A 16,696-nucleotide genomic window follows, 5' to 3' on the forward strand; every position below is an offset into this window, starting at 1 on the left:
TGTGCTAGAAATACACAGCTCTGGCCAAAATGCCTAGTCCCAGCACTACTATTCAACAATAATACACTCCATATAATAAACCTCTTCTTCCAAGGGGTGCTGATAAGAATTTCCATTTTTAGTTGACGGCAAATGAACCATTCAGCCTTTATTTGTTGCTGTTGCAATTGAAGAAGGAGCAGAAGCTAATTTTTTAACTTTTCCTGTAAATAGTGCATTAATGAAGACAGATGGGTCAGCAGTATAAACAAAAACTCTATCTCAAGCTAGTTTTGTTCTGGCTTTGTTTCCCAATATAGTAAGCAAACCACCACCACCCCGGTTCCCATCCTATTAACAGTGTTTGCACTCCAAATGTTTAACTGGGTTATAAGGAAGTTTAAATTAACACTGGGCTGTAGTTTTTCAAATTCTTGAAGAAGATGTTCAAGTGCCAGGAAATCTTCCTCTCTCTTTTTTTTTTTAGCTAAAAAAATTATAGATTTTGCTGGGGTTTGCCTCAGTGTTTCACAGAAAATACTTAACTGAACCTCTCCCATTGTGCTGTAGGTAAGCCAAGCACCAAACTGCTTGTGGCTGTTAAAAACCGCAGGATCCTTTGATATTTCTGGGCTGCTGGAGATTCTGGTCTGCTTTGCTCTCTGAACAGTGTAAGAAGGGCAGTGCAATAGATGGAGCTTGGGAGAAGAAGATGGGCATAGGTTTTGGCTGCTGCTTTGGATGATGGTTGCTTTGGGAGATGCTTTTTCCTAAGTGACCTCAGTTTTGGGGAGGGCGGCATCCTCATGCCTTTAGCTCCAGAGTTGCTGCTCACCTGGCAGGGCCCACTGGCTTTGGAAAGAGGTATGTCTCCACAATATTCAGGAATATTTTTTTTTTCCCGGAGACTGACATTTGGGGCACCTCTAAATGGGAGCAGCACGAGCCAGCACCGGGCTGCTGTCATCCAGCAAACAGGCACTGCTAGGGAGAGGGGGTGCCCTGCTTTCCTGCCAGAACAGCGTGGGGCTCTGCCCCTTCTGCCCAGGCTCCCCAGACCACCCCAAACAGTCAACCTGTGCAGAGCAAGGGGGCTGGCAGGGCCGGGGCAGCGGTAGAAGAAAAAGCCATGCTGAGCTGTCAAAGCCAGGAATCTGTACCTTCAATCAGCTACGCAGGGCACTGCAGAGTGAGCCTGGACTCCAGGGATCACACCGAAGAAAGGGATAATGCAAGAAAGATTTGGGAGGAAATCTATTTGAGGAATTTTAGTCCACAGAGAACTAAGAGATACGGATCATGTAAAGGAGCCTCAAACTTCCAAGTGCTTTGTGAAATCTGGCATTGGTGCCGAGTGTTTGCACAGGAGACACAGCTGTCACGATTTCTTCAAAGGCCAAGAAATGAGTAAGATATCTTGAAGTTTGTGCTCTTCTGGAGGCATTGTGTGTGTTGATTTAAGAGCAGCAATACAAGACCAAAGCTCTTCCCTCAACTCCCTCGCTGATATGTTATCCAGGCTCTTCCTCTCATATTATCATTTGTTTCTGCTCCCACCCCTTTGCCTGTCCTGTCTATTTAGACTGCAAGCACTGCCTGGCATTTTACACAGTGTCCAGCAAAAAAGGGGCTTCACATCTGCTTACGCTTTCTTATACGTATTCAGTTAGAAACAGATGAAAGCAAAAATCCAAATGATATTGATGATTTTGGTGAGAAAGGGTTGCTGCCTACTTTAGTTGCATGCAATAATTCAGAGATGGATGGATGGGAGGATAGAAAGATAGAGACATACTGAAGACGTATTTTTCCAAACCTTTCTAAAATTGGTTTGCACTTTTAAGTCAAGCATCTGCTAGCATGTTGATATAAAATAGATCAGAAATGGAAGCAAAATCAATGCACACTACTATTTAATGTGAAAAATAAATTCTTTTAGAAACAGAAGTCACAGCAGTAATGTGGAAGGAAGGAAGGAAGGAAGGAAGGAAGGAAGGAAGGAAGGAAGGAAGGAAGGAAGGAAGGAAGGAAGGAAGGAAGGAAGGAAGGGAGGGAGGGAGGGAGGGAGGGAGTAAAGAAAGAAAGTAAATAAAAACATGCACTGGAATATTTTTTCAGGGACTTCTTGCTGACATTACCAGCACTTACATCTTGGTAGCACTGGCTCATCATGCACTCACCATATTATTTGTGGGTGTCATATCTATATGGACAGGTGTATTTAAAGCCAAGCACTTCTGAGTTTGCAGAAACAACCTTAATTTGCTACTTAGGGAAAGCTCTCTATAAAATAACTGCCCCCATATTTTTGGGGGCTATTTTGCCTGATCTCTGCCATCTAACTGCATGAACAGCCAGCAAATGTCTTTGCATAATTATATTCAAAGGTAAGATAAAAGTAATGCAAAGCTTTGCTCATAAAGCAGGCACGCAATCCTAACAGACATACATTAATAAATGAAATACCATTCTCAATAGTTCTAATCTCAGGTTATGAACAGCATAGGTGCAGCTGAAGGACTCAAGAGATGCTCAGTTTTCTCCCAAAATAGCACAATAGGATACGTCTCATGCTTTATGGTTTTTCACCACAAACTCTGGCTGAAATCCTCTTCAATCAGCAGTACAGTCCTTGTTTCTTTATAAATAAAAGTTATTAATATCAAAAGACTGGCTGGCCCCTAATTCTAAAAAGCTATCATTGATATTTTTACTGATCTTGTAAAAATTCACACGTGGGTTTACAAACTGATAAAGTTACATGCCTACCCACATTTGTATCATACTGTAATACACTGTATACTACCTACTCTACAACAAATCTCTAGCAATAAGAGAGTATGAAGGCAGCCACTCTGCTTTGCTACGTGGTCACTTGAAAATTTATAGTGATTATGGGCAATTAGGGTGGGTTATTTATTATTTTTAAGGCACAGGCCCTCCTACATGCTGTTCAGAAATGTCGGTACTGTTTAGTAAAGGACAGTGGTGCAAAAAGCACGCTGGTCAGATCACTGCCACGGCAACAGTCGCAGAAAAGAGATGATAAAAGCAAATGTCGGATTATCTCCCCAACGCTGGATTATCACTCCTAACAAGGTGAATGGTTTGTCTTGGCAAATGGCTTCATAAGAATTGTGGATAGTTTTGAAAGGATCTGTACGGTCACACTTCAACCGTTGGCTGCTGCAGTTCATGTCAGCAGAGCAAAATATCACACCTCTTACGAATTCTTTTAACGTGCTATTAACCACAGACTAAGATTGCAGTGTAGCTCAGGGGAAAGGTCTGTGAGCAGTGTCAGTCACTCGCAGGGTGAGATCTGTAGCAGGCGTAAAGCAATATAGCCCCATGCATGGCACAGCCCACTATCTAGAAACACACAGCACGAGTGGAGACGGCGTAACTCTACAATAAACTACATGGCTGACCACTTAAAGCAATGATACCCCTGCAAGAGTAGTTATACATTGGACAAGGCCATGCGTGCTCCAGAATGCTATTTAAATCACTGCAGTGAGTGAACAGTTCTGTAAGCAAGGGAGATAACTGTTGTGTACGGTATTTACAAATAGCTAGGGGAGAAAAAACATCAGCAACCCCAATCTCCGTGCAGCAAAACTCAACAGAGAGGTTCCATGTAAAATAGGATCGGTACAAGGTTTTATCCAAGTGGGATTACACACAAGCACAAAAATAAAACATTCTGTATTCTACATTATATTACAAAGGCAGGCAGTCAGTCAATAAATAGGTCAATAAATTATGGGAAGCACAGACGAGTATGTGTGAAAATAGGTGAAACTGGTTTTAGTTGGTGCATGATAAAGTCTTTTGTGTTCATTCCCATGAAGTGTTAGAGTGATTCTTTCAAAGACCTTTATCACTTCCAGGGACAATAACTTTCCCTTAAAAGTGTAAAACAGATGCAGGGACAGTACAGTAGGCTCTGGTACAGGCTAAAAGAGTCAACGTCACTTACACTTTCCCAAGAATCTGACAAATTTGCAGCTTAGTATAAATAAAGTGACGGGTCTATTGTTTCTCAGCTCCGACACCTTCTTATCACCACGATTTGTCGCAGAAGAGTGGCAGAAACATGGCATGTGACTCCATCGTATATAGTTTAAGTGGGAGGGGGGGCAATATCTTTATGGATTGACAACTTCAGCACATACATAAAGGAAAGATCCTCTCTATCTAGCTGGCACAAAGGGGTTTCCTTTTCTGTCTAGCTCTATGCAGACTAAATGCAATACTACTTGGCCATTTGAATTGGATTAGGTAGCTGTATTGTATGTAATTTAGTGGACTGGGTAGGGGGACTAGTTTTTTAGCTGGTATAAACTGGTACAATTTCAAGGATTCAGGAAATATACTGCGCTTATTTCTGCCACCTAAGGTTCTGGCCTTTGAGAGACAACACATGGCTAACGCAACAAAGCCAGCGCTGCTTTACACAGGGTGCTTTTGTAAAAACATGCACAGGGGGAATTTCTTGCCATTGCACATCAGAGCACTGCACTAGCCTGGCATTGCTCCTGGGCCCATTGCTTTACTAAGAAAGACAGGAAAGGGAATGGTTCCCTTCCGCTCTAGATGCCAAATCATCCCTGCCAGTTACCTTTAACTGAGACAGGGAAAGATTAAAGAAAGGATTAAGAAAAAAGGAAAAAGTTTAACACCTTGTTGTGCCTTAGTGATTTAGGAGCTTGAGAATTATCAGGACTTAAGATGTACAGAGATAAATTTAAAAAAAAAAATCTGAGCATGTAAAGATCTTTATAAAGATTTTACACAAAACTAAACAATCTAGGTGTGTATTGCCCATAGTTCACCTATCTTTAATAGCTCTGGAAATCCCTATAGATGCTAATCAACATTTATAAAGTACAAAAATATGCCTTTATTTCTGTGAATTTGAATGTGCCCCTTTGGCACAAAGAGCCCTCCCAAACAATCCAGTGATCTGCTCTATGCCCTGATAGGAAGAGAGACTCGGTCATAATTTGGACAGCGAAGAACAGCAAGAAGCAAGCAATGGAACAAAATATACATTCCCTACGGTCGTACGACTTGCCCATTCCTCATGACAGGAAACATACAATTATCTGTACATGCCTCATTAAATAACCTTATTAAATAGGAAATCTGAAATGTACAAATTTACAGACTGAATCATTAAATACTTCCCCTGTGCACTCCCCTGTGCATGCGTTCCCTGCTACTATCTGCAGCCACACTCTGATACCACCATGCCTTCGTATTTGAACTTGTAGGTGACCACCCCTGCATCTAAGTAGAGAATAGAGATGGGATCGAGTTTGGTGGGCACGCAGCAGGCCTTGGAGGCTTTCTGGGGATTCTTCAGGTGAACCAAAGTCTGGACAATGGCATGTTTCGTTGGCGTGACGTGTTCTGTTAAGGGGTAGGCGCACACTCCGTGGCACTCGTAAGCTTCATATCCTGCAGGGGCGATGATCCAGGAATCCCAGCCAATCTCCTTGAAATCTATGTAGAGTGGAGTCTTTTTACAGTAGTTGCCTTTTGCGTTCCTCCGGATTCGGGCAGTAGAGTCGTAAATGATGTTGGAGCGCATCTGGAGCAGTGCCTCCTCACCAGGCTGGCCATGGAAATTGCCAACCTCCAGTTTCTCCAAGTCCAGGAGCTGCTCATGGTCTATCATTTCGTTCAGCTCTTGCTTCTCCTCTTTTTTGTCATTGCTTTGGTCATCAGAGAACACAATCAACAGGGGCACATGCTTAGCCTCAGAGTTGATGTCAATATCGAGTTTCCCCTCTCCGTTCTGCTCCTCCCCTTCCCTACTCTCTATATGAACTTCCAGCCGGTGCGTGGTCAGCCCTGCCCTTCTCCAACGCCTGATGGCTTCGGTGACCTCGAAGCTCTCCCACTCACTGCTCGTGCCATAGATCTGCCTGGATGCCAGTGCCACTGTCTTTCTCTCTTCTCCTACCCCCATATGGTCATTTTCCAGCACTTCAAAAATGGTGACCTTCCGGTCAAGCCCATCGTAGAGCATTTGGTCCCGTTCCACCAACGTGTAGAGCCTCAGCTCTGCCATGGTGATTTCTTCATGGTGAGGGATGGAAACATTGAATAGAAGAGGGTATTTCCGAATTCCTGTAACACCAATAGGGTGGGAAGCCAAGTCTGGAAACAACAAAGATCAAATATTTTAGAAGAGTCAATACCTCCAACAACACATGCACCGAAGTTCATCTGACATGTTTTGCATTGCTTGGTTTCAGTCGAACAGTTCCAGGAGAATGTTTTTTCATCATTTCCCAAAACTGTACTTGGAAAAAAGGCTGACTTTATTTTAGATAAAGGACAGCAAGATCCCAGACATGCTAAAGACCATAAACCTGGATTTATAGATTCTCCTTCTATCCCCCTACTTTCCAGGGACTTCTTTGTCACCTGGAAGGATTAGATATTAAAAATGTGTTGCCTAATACTGAAATACAAATCACTTCTAGGTTGCTGCACAGCAACTATTTAATGAACGAGGAAAAACATTCATCGGTGTAGGAGAAGAAGGGAAGAAGGATATGGCACTAGAGTGAACATGCGACGGGCAACATATAAGCTGCATATGCAAGAACAGCAGGCTGTGTCTGCTTAGCGTTTCTGTGCTAGCAAGTATTCCCTTCTGCTGAAACATCCCTCAGAAACTGAAAGGGCCAAGCACTAAGGGAGAAAAAGTTGCTTCGGAAGATGTAAAGGCTCCTGGTTAGAGGAAGAGCAGGCAGTGAACATTCAGTGAGAACCGCCAGTCAACAGAAATCCTGCCAGACTCAATGGGCTTCAAGTGAGCAGTCAAACAGCTGTACTCAGCCAGGCACTTTTGGCAGCTTTAGTTAATAAAACATATAAGAAGTACATAATATCTGCTTGTCAGTCAGGCTGTCTGTCCTATCTGCATTGTTTGTTTATACATAGGCGATATGCATTCCTTCACACAATGTAGGAATCTTAGCTAATGATTGTGTATTTGTTGCTGAATTACTGTGCTGCCTACTTGTAACTCAGAAGACATATTAGGACATAGAGACTATGGGTAACATTTCTGCAAAGGCAAACTACTTGCGACCTATTACTAACTTCATCTCTGACTTCTCCAATTTTGATATGTTTGTAGAAAAATGACACTGATAAAGCTGCAAGTATTGGCCATGCTCCATCAGTGCACTTAAGCAAGCAGTTAACTTAAGCACGTGACTTGTCCTACTTAATTTCAGTTTTGAGGTTTTGAGGCACCTGCCTTTTTCTTTTTTCCATTTTGCACTTTCATCTGTTCATAAATAAAAAGAATGAGGGGTGATTCTGCTTGCATCTCCCTACCTGCCAATGGATAAAGTGGGAGCTGAATATGTTCTGCACAGCGCCAGGGTAGGAGCAGACCGTGAGCTGAAAGACAATGCTATTCAAGCTTCGCTATAATCTCCATACTGGAAGTAATCTTTGGGATTTCCTAGACCTTGATATGCTGTGATATAGCAAGTCTGCAGTGATTACACATAATGACAGGTGGAGAAATGCCACCTGACCATATAGAAGACGAGCACAAGTAATTCACCAGGAGGCAGGGGAAGGCCACACCATGTGTAAGAAGCCAGGTGAGCTTCTTAGCATGAGAAGTGTTCATTTCTAGGTCAAGATGTGACTCTGCTCTTTAGCTAGAAAGTCCATAGGGTGAAATATCTCCTACTGTTACCAGTACACCCCAGGAGGGTCAGGAAGGGAGACCTAGAGTCCATAGGAAAAGAAAAATTTCCCTTAAGACATTTATTCAAGTTTTAAGAACTGATTACAGTCCCATTTACAATGTAGACATTACGGTCCGTGCGTTAAAACAGAGCTACTTCCAGCTATGCAGCATGTTATATTTCTATGATGTTTTTATAACAAATTTAATAAAGGATTTGATGGATAATAATGAAACTACCATTACTGCCAGTTTTCAGTAGGCAGGTGAATAAAAAAATTCCATGGTATGATCTGTCTCTACTGTCCTGATCATTGCAAGTAATTAATTTCTCTATCAAAAGAGGTCTTTAGGATGAAATGGATGGTTCTTAGTTATGCAGACTTAAAACACATAACAAACATTAATTGCATAATCCCTCTAACTGCATGCGTTTATGAAGCTGTCTTAACATCAGCAGTCTCACTTCACATCTTGCTGTTTCGAACTGGAAGAGGTGAGAGAAATACTGAAATGGCAGAAAGTTAAGCCAAGTTTACTCTATCGGGTGCAGAACTTCTGCAGTGATGAAACAGGCATCAAACGTCACGGTTACGGAAAGGCACAGAACTGCGAACTGCTACATGAATGACTGGCAAAAGGTCAGTCTGTACCATTTGCAATGCTGCAAACCTGAAAGAATTTCGGTTTTGCCAGTGGAACGATTTCAGATTTACATCACTAAACCACACTGTATTTTATCCTTTAGCATACTGTACTTGGCAATTTTTATCCCATTTATTTTTTCTGAATAGTGCAAAATGAGAAAAGAACATGCATTACTGCATGTGTCTTCAAAAATGATGAGCAGTGACAGGCATGGCTGTTCAGATGAATAACTCTTCACCAGTGGGTGTAACTGGTTTGCCACCAACCCTTCAATAGATTTCTCCACACTGGAGAAAAGAATACGTAAAGAAAATTTAAACCACAATGTAGTGCCTCTTCAAACCAGAAACATGTTGCTGGTAAAGAGTGCCCGGTCCTGGCAGAAGGACAGAGCAGAACAGAGCTTTTGGATTCTCTCCTTGCATCTTACTGCGTTGCAAAACTGAAATGACTTGCACATAGCCTCTCCTTACAGTTCCTCATTTTGAAATTGCAGATGTTAGAAAAAAGCACTAATGACTTCTATACTTCATTAATTAGACTAACAAAGGATGAGAGAAGCCGCACAACAGTTTGAATAGTTACATGTACCCCTGAGTAGTTAAAATGAATCAAAGCACTTGTATTTGCCAAGCAGGGTAATCGGTATTTGGAAGTCAGTAGTTGAAAAACGTTTTTAACATAAAACCTGTATTGGTACAAATAGGTATTGCCAAACTACTGAATGTTAGCACTGAAACATTATCTTGTCCTTGTTGAAATGAGAGGAAATGCTGAAGCAGAAACCTATAGGGAAACTACCTACGGTCACAATGAGGCTTCTTCAGCTTTTTTTTTTTTTTTTAATAGGAAATATTCTAGTCCTCCAAAGTAGAACCTAAGGGTTATCCAAAATTCTGCTTCACATATTTCTATGTATTTGCTGGAGTATGCTCAGATGCCAAAGGAAGAAAATGTTACAAATTCCATGAGGATCAATAGTGAGAGGATATTAACAGAAAGCCGTATTTGGTTAAGTTCATAATAGGAAAATATTGCACCTTTGAACAGCGTGTAAAAACATTTTGTGCCTTAATTTCAAATATTACTTAAGGTATCCATTTGAAAAACCAATCAGGTAATTGCAAATGATGTGCATCATTATGGGGATAACAAAAATGATGCACCTAAATCATACTTGGTGCCGCGCAAACATTAAAGAAACATCTTCCCCCAAAACCTTACAGTCTCAAATGCAAAGGACAAGGGATCTATCTCGCAAGAGGTGGGATCTGGGTAGCCCTTCTACATGCAGTGTTAGCTGCCTATTTCCAATGCCATCCTCACTGAAAGGCCTTTTTTCCCCTAGTGTGGTTCCTGCTCCGTGCCTGGTAAATACATTTCACGCCGACTATAAAGACACTCATTTCTATTTACTTCTCCTAGAGATGCACATATCTTACCTTCATTTTTGAAGCTCCTAATAATATTTGCAGATGGCATAGATGTCCTATCAGTGGCAAACCTGTTGTACAGCTCTAGCATGTACTCTGGTGGATCCACCTTGGCCGTTTCATGCAGAGGAATGTCAGAGAGGTTCAACGTCTTCAAAAACTCATTTTTCATGTTCTGAAGCAGCGTGTTGAAATCAACACCATCCTGCTCGGAGAGAATCTCATCGAAAAGAGGCACGTCTTCCTCCAAGGAAGAGTGCTCCAAGCTCAGGATGGGGCTGCAAGCGGCAAGGTGAACCAAGAGACAGAGGACAGCCCACAGCTGGAGGACTACAGAATCCATGACTTTGCTCGAGCCTCCAACCGCACTCAACAAGCTCTAGCTCTCGTGTGGGCTAAGTGGCGGTTTTATCCCCTGGGTTGTACGCGGCTTGTGTCACAGAGAGATGACAAGTTTGGAAGCTCTTGTCTTGAAACTTGTGATCCGTCCTGTCTGTCTCCCCCTTCCCCCTCCCCAAAACCAGGTCTCGGTAATTGGATATGGCTTGCTCTCTTCTATGGTCGCCTTGCCTCTCTTATCTTGTGTAGTGTAAGCTGTTCACCAGATTTGTTGCTATCTCGCAATCCCCTTTCCCTTAATGAGCGTTTTGTAAACATTCTGCGCTAGGACACTCGGAGATAGGACAAGTTTCTCCTCAGAGAGGAACTGCCCTTTCTTTCTGCCTCCTGGTAGCTGACTTCCTTTGCCGTCCGTGAACAACTTTCATCCACGCAGATTTCAAGCTAACATGTAAATCCTACAGAGCCTCTATCCAAATCTATCAATTTCACATCAAGGGCAAACAATAGCTCCCTTAAAGTAACAACTCTGCCTTTTTCAAAACTGTTTTAGAGCTAAGTCTTTACATTATACTTACAAAGGAACTTCTTTGGGAAAAGGTCCGTTCTTCTGTGCTTGTACAGCGCACAGCATGGGAGAAGAGCTCTAGGTACTACCACAATACTGGAGTCACAAGGCCCTGAATGCAGAGGAGCAGATGAGCTCAAGATGAGTGAGGAGAATTTCTCACATTGCAACTATAAAGCTGTGATTTGCAAGGGCTCCGCTGGAAAGAGCACTTTGAAGACAGATCGAATGCAAGCCAGAGAGCGTGGCCTGTAAAGCTGGGCCTCAATTTTTTTTATGCAGGCACCATACACCTGCATTGGCACCACACAGTTTATGATAAAGGACTTTTTTTTTTTTTTCCAGTGCTTATAAGCCACGCTTTCCTGACCAGCCTTAACACTGGTTGAAGGCTAGCACTCAGTGCTGCATGCCATATAAATGCTCAGAGACAGAGGGGACTGGAATATTTGCAAATGGTACAGAAAATCTTTCCTTCCTTCTTTACCTTATATATGTGACTTGGCAGGTTACACTTATTCTTGATTTAGTCACAGCACTGCCAAAGAGGCTATCTAAAAATTACTGAAAACACACAAAGGCCAACAGACTACTCTGACTTCACCTTTGCATCAATTCGAATAGCTCAGAGGCACAATGTGGGGAATATGGAAATGATTTTGCCAAAAAGATGTGCTAAAATTATTTAGTGGCCCTTCTTGCTTTAGTGTGCAAATTTCAACAAAATGTGAGCATTGTGCATGCAAAAAGTGGTCTAGTTCTTATATAACATTGTCCACTCAAATCTCCTTGTTCTTCACAGACTTTTTCAAAGTGCCCTTGTTTTGGCAACAGGGCCAGAGCTGAGCTCCTATGCCCGAGTGGTACAGCACTCAAGATGAAGAGGCATTTCTTCTCATGCTGCAGAGTTTCTCCTTGCAAGCACTAAGAACTTTACCCAAAGACTAAACCACCACTGATCTGCTGAGTTTTCTGGACTCTACTTTTCCATTATGGCTAAGCACATCCATTAATTTGTTACCCCATCTCTGCAACTTTCTTCTTTCTTCACTAGCCCAAATCTATCACTGGCACAAATGGCCACAACTCCAGCTAACTTAATTAGAACAATACTCAAGCCATACCTTGGCTTTAAATTAATCCTCTATTTTTTTCATAAATATCAGCATCTTTGTGAAAATCATGTGCAGTATTGATGTCGTGGAGCCAGACCTCAGCATGGCCTTTTAGCCTCATTTTATTCAACTTTTCTTCTTCTAAACACGGGGGACTTGACAATAAAAGCGAAGTACATTATCAAGGTCCTTGTTATTGCCACATTACATTAGAAGTAGATATTTGAACTTCAGAAGATTAATTTAGATCTCATGGTGGAGTTCATGGTTATCTGTGCAAGTTTATCTATAAATCCTGTGCAGCCTTGTCTGAATATTGTGGCTTTCCAGAGCTAAGCACAGAAAACTTAGGAAAATTTTGGAGCCGAGTTCAGGTCACTTCTGTTAATTAACTTGAAAAGAAAAGCACTATCTTCTTTTTGTTGGTGATTCATCACCTGACTATGCCGAACTAAGGTCCTTACTGCCATAGGAAGCGAGATAACATTAAAAACCATGAGAACAGACTTAGCCTTAACTCTTTCATGCAGCACAATACTGGCTACTGTAAAGGAAAATCTTCAGGATGGCTTGTCACAGCCAGCTGTGCAGGTAGTAGATTTGTCATGACAGCAATAGTACCTACGGAAGTGGATTCATTTTTTTTATGCTTAAATATTAATTTCAGAAATGTACTGATTTCATATATATAAATGTACATATTGTTAAATGAAAGAGACAAGCACATTGTAGAGATACTGATAGCTGGTTTTCCTTATCAGACAAGTACGAATAATGACTTGACTGCACAGGCAGCAGCACACAGATAGGCCTTGCAGAGCTTATAAGCACCAGGATCTATGGTATTACATGGCTCCTTCCTGAGGGTCTGGGGTTTTCTATGAGATTTAGAGCTGAAGGTTTTGAATTTAAAATGAATTTTTTAGCATTTGTATAGTTCTGAGGTGTTTAGCTGAATCTCCTCTCCCACTACGGACGCATTGGCTATTTTGAGGACCGCACCTGGCCCTTAATCACACATTGAGTGAAATTCTTCTCTCTGTTACTGTTGATCCAGATGAACAATTCTAGAACCAGAGGAGTTTTTCTAGGTTCACTCCACTTTCCTATGAATTAAAACTTAGCCTGCTGTGCAACTCTGGTTCGCTGGGTGACAAAACTGAACAGCATTACTTCAACTGCTCCGGCAGTGACATAAGCAGAGCTGACGCTGCCTTGGAGCAGAGGCTGGCCCTAGTGAACTCTCTAAGCCCTGCTAAGTCCAGACATATTTTCTATGAATCTGTAATTTCACACCCTGCAGATATAAATACGTAAAGTAAAAAGTAGTGTGCGCGCAGCAATCTGACAAATTTCCTAACCCACAAATATGTCATCTTGATTCAGTGGCTCATTAGGAACACAATTACTGCTCAGACATTCCAACTGTCTTTGCATTTCCGCTCTCGTTTTGATAACTCCTTGAACAATAGCGTACTGAAGGGCAGTGCAGCCTGCTGTGTTATATACAAACCAGCTTTTGCTGAGTTTCCTAACTTAGTCAATTTAGACCCTGCTGGGGATTTGCCAGATGAGGAATACCCAGAGAGTACATCTGATATAAAAGCAGCTTCCTGTTTCCTTAGGTTGCAGGCTGATGAATTTAACACATGCATATATTTTTTTGCTGAATTAAATTATTTAACAGAAGGGCTATATTTCATGTCACGGAAATGAAGAGGTTTGTCCTTTTTTTCACATGCACTGCAATTTACATGCACAATAAGTATCCTACAAAGGAAATTGCTCTCAAAAAATCTATGCTAAATAGATTAACTGAGGTAGCTCAAGAGGGAACATTAATAAGCATCACTGTTTAGTTATTATTAAATCTGTAGCATAAACAATGACCCCATTTCATTAACAATAAATGGTGCATCAGGCAGGCAGAGCTATAGAAAGGTCTCTGGGCCCTCACTCCTAGGAAGCTTGTGTTCGTTTCCCCAGTTAATTTGCAGTTGTACATAGGAAAACATAGCTAATGAAAACCTAAGCCTCTGCACTGAACCTGGAAGTGTTAGGGAACAACATTCAGCACATATACAGCACTGTTCAGTTCAAGTTTCGCCCTTCCTGTCGGAGCTGGCTTCTGGTGGAGGTGGCACTATGGGTTGGACACTCTCCATTCTTATGCCATGGTAAAAACTGGAGGGGAAAATCAGCCCAGAGAGCAAAGAGAGGCCTTTCCTACTCACAGCGCAAAGCAGATTGGGCATGAACATGAGTGCAGTTGACACAGCGGGAGCCAAGGCTATGCAGCAACTCCTGGGAACAGCTCACTTGTCGAAAGGGTCAGTCCTGAAGATTGTGGGGCTCCAAAATAGACTCTAATCTCAGGCACCCCACAACTTCCTCCAAGCTGATGCCTCCACGGCTTCTTCTGTCAAGAGGCAGCAGAAGAGCATGGGTTTGAGTAGGAATGTGTGAAGCAAGCTCAGTGCTGAAAGGCTAGAAAGTGAAGCGGGGCTTTACGAAGTGTCAAGGTCGACGATATACAAGATCGAAAGGGTGTGATGCTCCTCTGGGTAAGAGGAAGTGGGGAAAAAGAATGTGAAGTGTTTTTTAAGCATCCTCACCCTTCCTTAGTCTGATTTTCAGAACAGAGGAACACCTGCTTTCGCTAACACACTCAGAGCAGATTGGGATGTGAAACCTTTCCCAGGAGAAGGTGATTAATGTTTGCTTATGTGTCCTGGACATGAATAGTTCCTCTGTGAATAAAAAGAAAGTTTGCCAGTTAGTTATAATGTCACATGTAATTTGTCCATGTGCAAACTCAGGTGGATTTTGGTTCAGTAGTCCATACCATAACAAATTTAAGATTTTTAAATTGGATTGTTATTACATATTAGTCTTTTTTTAAAACATGAAAAAAATGTTTCCATTTTTTCTTTCCTTTTTCTCTGATTGTTTTTAATGGATTCTGTTGACTCCTCAGAAAACACCACCAAGCAAACCCAAAGAGATTAAGGTTTCAGTAGAGGAAAACAGAATTGTTCTTGATTTAAATACAGAACCATTACTGAAAAGCAGATATTCCTAGAGTTCCTTTTTAAAAAAAAAAAAAAATTTGAAGAGATATATCTGATGAAAAAAATATTCAATTAAATAAATAATCTGTTGGAGGGGGAGAGGATATTAAAATTTTGCCTGTCCTGCTTATATATGAATATAAATATCACACGTAAAACCATGGCTGGAATGCGGACGTAAGAGCATTTCATTTCAGATTTCGCAAGGGAAGGACTCCCATCCACTACGGGCTTTTGGGGACGTTTCGTATAGATCTTAAAACTGCAATTCCAAATCCCCATATTTAGGGCAGGTGAGATAGGAAACATAACAAGCATCGAACATTTCCAGTATCCTATGATCTCAAAGAGCTTTACAATTTTCATTTAAGTTTTATGCTTATTTGTCAGCAGCACAGATGCTTGCATGTGCAATAGATAAGAAACAAATCCTGTCCCCCAAGAACGTACACTGTATGTTAAGAGACACACAGGGTAGCAAAGGAAAGCATCCCTGTTTCATAGAAGAAAATTTATCAAACGACTTGCTCAAGGTAGCAGAGTACATCGACAGCAGAGCCAGCAATCATGCCTCAATTTCCAGAACTCAAAATGCAATGGCCTGCTTCACAAGAAATTATCCTATCGCATCCTGCTCCTGCAAAGGATTTGCATTATAGCACACCAGGGAACCTTTGTTTCTGTGCTAAAACCTTAGAGAAAAAAATGTCAAGCCTGAGAGTCTTTTCTATATGATGCAGAGAGCCATCATTCTCAGTCACACAACTGCTTTTGCCCGTAAGTAACAGAGCATTAATAAAGAAGAAAAGGGTGTGTTTTAATGGAAGAACAGGAGAGCCTTTGGTGACGTTAATCAGCCCGCAAAAACACTGAGATCACTCTGGAAAAAAACCCACATATTTTTCCACTGCACAGTGTAAGGAGGTATAAGACACATCTCTATCACAGCACTTGGATCAAATCTCAACGTTCAGACTGAATCAACAGAAAGACATCTTGTCGATAAATTTTTAAAATTCATACTCGGCAAACCTGAAATCCTTTTCAAAAGCTGTGTAAGTGCAGGGATTTCAGTTCAAGGCTGCTCTCTAATCAGGACGCCACAGACGTATATGCCATTTCAGGGAAGTAGGAGAGTCACGCAAGCTAATGCGTTCTAGCAACCATCACAGCATGTGATTTGAAGTTTTCCAAAATACAGGGATGAAATTATTAAGAAAATGCCCCACAATGGTCTCTGTCAGGAGATAGCTGTGGCATGAGGTAACTGTTGGATGTGATATGGGAGATAAAGAAGAGTGTGACACTGACAGTGTGATGAGCTTGCAATGGAATAACTAAAATTAGTTTCCATTGCTGCATCTGCCTAAGTCCTTATTCCTGTATGCCTCAGTTCATGGCTGCTCTAGATTTCCTTTCCATAAATGGGCTGTTCCCAGCAGCTCTCTATTCTGATTTCAGATATCACTGGGAAATGAAAAGATAGTATTTAATGAAAGAGTGGGGAGAGAGAAGTGTAGCAATGCATTACAACGATCATGACTGAGAAAAAGAAAAGAAAACAGGGAGAAGAAGGAAAGTCTCTGTGCAGCTACAAGGGCAGGGAACTACTTAAAGTGTATAACACAACCTCCTTCTGACCCAGAGACGACACTGAAATGCGCATCAATAGCTTTATATGGGAAGCCAGCGGCATCTCTCTTTGTCAGCTATTTCAAGGCAAGTGAAAAGGGTGGGGGACATACTAACGAGCAGGGCACCCAAACTACCTGCACTGCTACTGGCAATTCCCTTTCCACTCTCCTTTTTTCCTG

The 16,696-nt window shown here is 41.7% G+C and overlaps 1 protein-coding gene across 1 annotated transcript; it reads right to left on the reverse strand.

Annotated features, from left to right (window-relative positions):
* Window positions 1–5,036: 5,036 nt before the first annotated feature.
* Window positions 5,037–10,142, reverse strand: BMP10 (bone morphogenetic protein 10). Its single transcript, XM_009327192.1, has 2 exons — window positions 9,799–10,142; window positions 5,037–6,150 (listed from the first exon to the last, which is right to left on the reverse strand). The coding sequence occupies exons 1-2, from the start codon at window positions 10,130–10,132 to the stop codon at window positions 5,207–5,209; spliced, it is 1,278 nt and encodes a 425-aa protein (XP_009325467.1). The 5' UTR covers window positions 10,133–10,142; the 3' UTR covers window positions 5,037–5,206.
* Between the last annotated feature and the right edge of the window lie 6,554 nt (window positions 10,143–16,696).

This window comes from Pygoscelis adeliae, unplaced genomic scaffold (genome assembly GCF_000699105.1).
Source record: "Pygoscelis adeliae isolate BGI_AS28 unplaced genomic scaffold, ASM69910v1 Scaffold187, whole genome shotgun sequence".
NCBI lineage: Eukaryota > Metazoa > Chordata > Aves > Sphenisciformes > Spheniscidae > Pygoscelis > Pygoscelis adeliae.

Excerpts from the sequence above, each read along its gene's own strand:
- BMP10 (XM_009327192.1), bottom strand. The coding sequence starts at position 10,132 with ATGGATTCTGTAGTCCTCCAGCTGTGGGCTGTCCTCTGTCTCTTGGTT. Across the intron at positions 6,151-9,798 it reads TAGGAGCTTCAAAAATGAAG|ACTTGGCTTCCCACCCTATT; the intron begins GTAAGATATGTG and ends TGTTGTTTCCAG.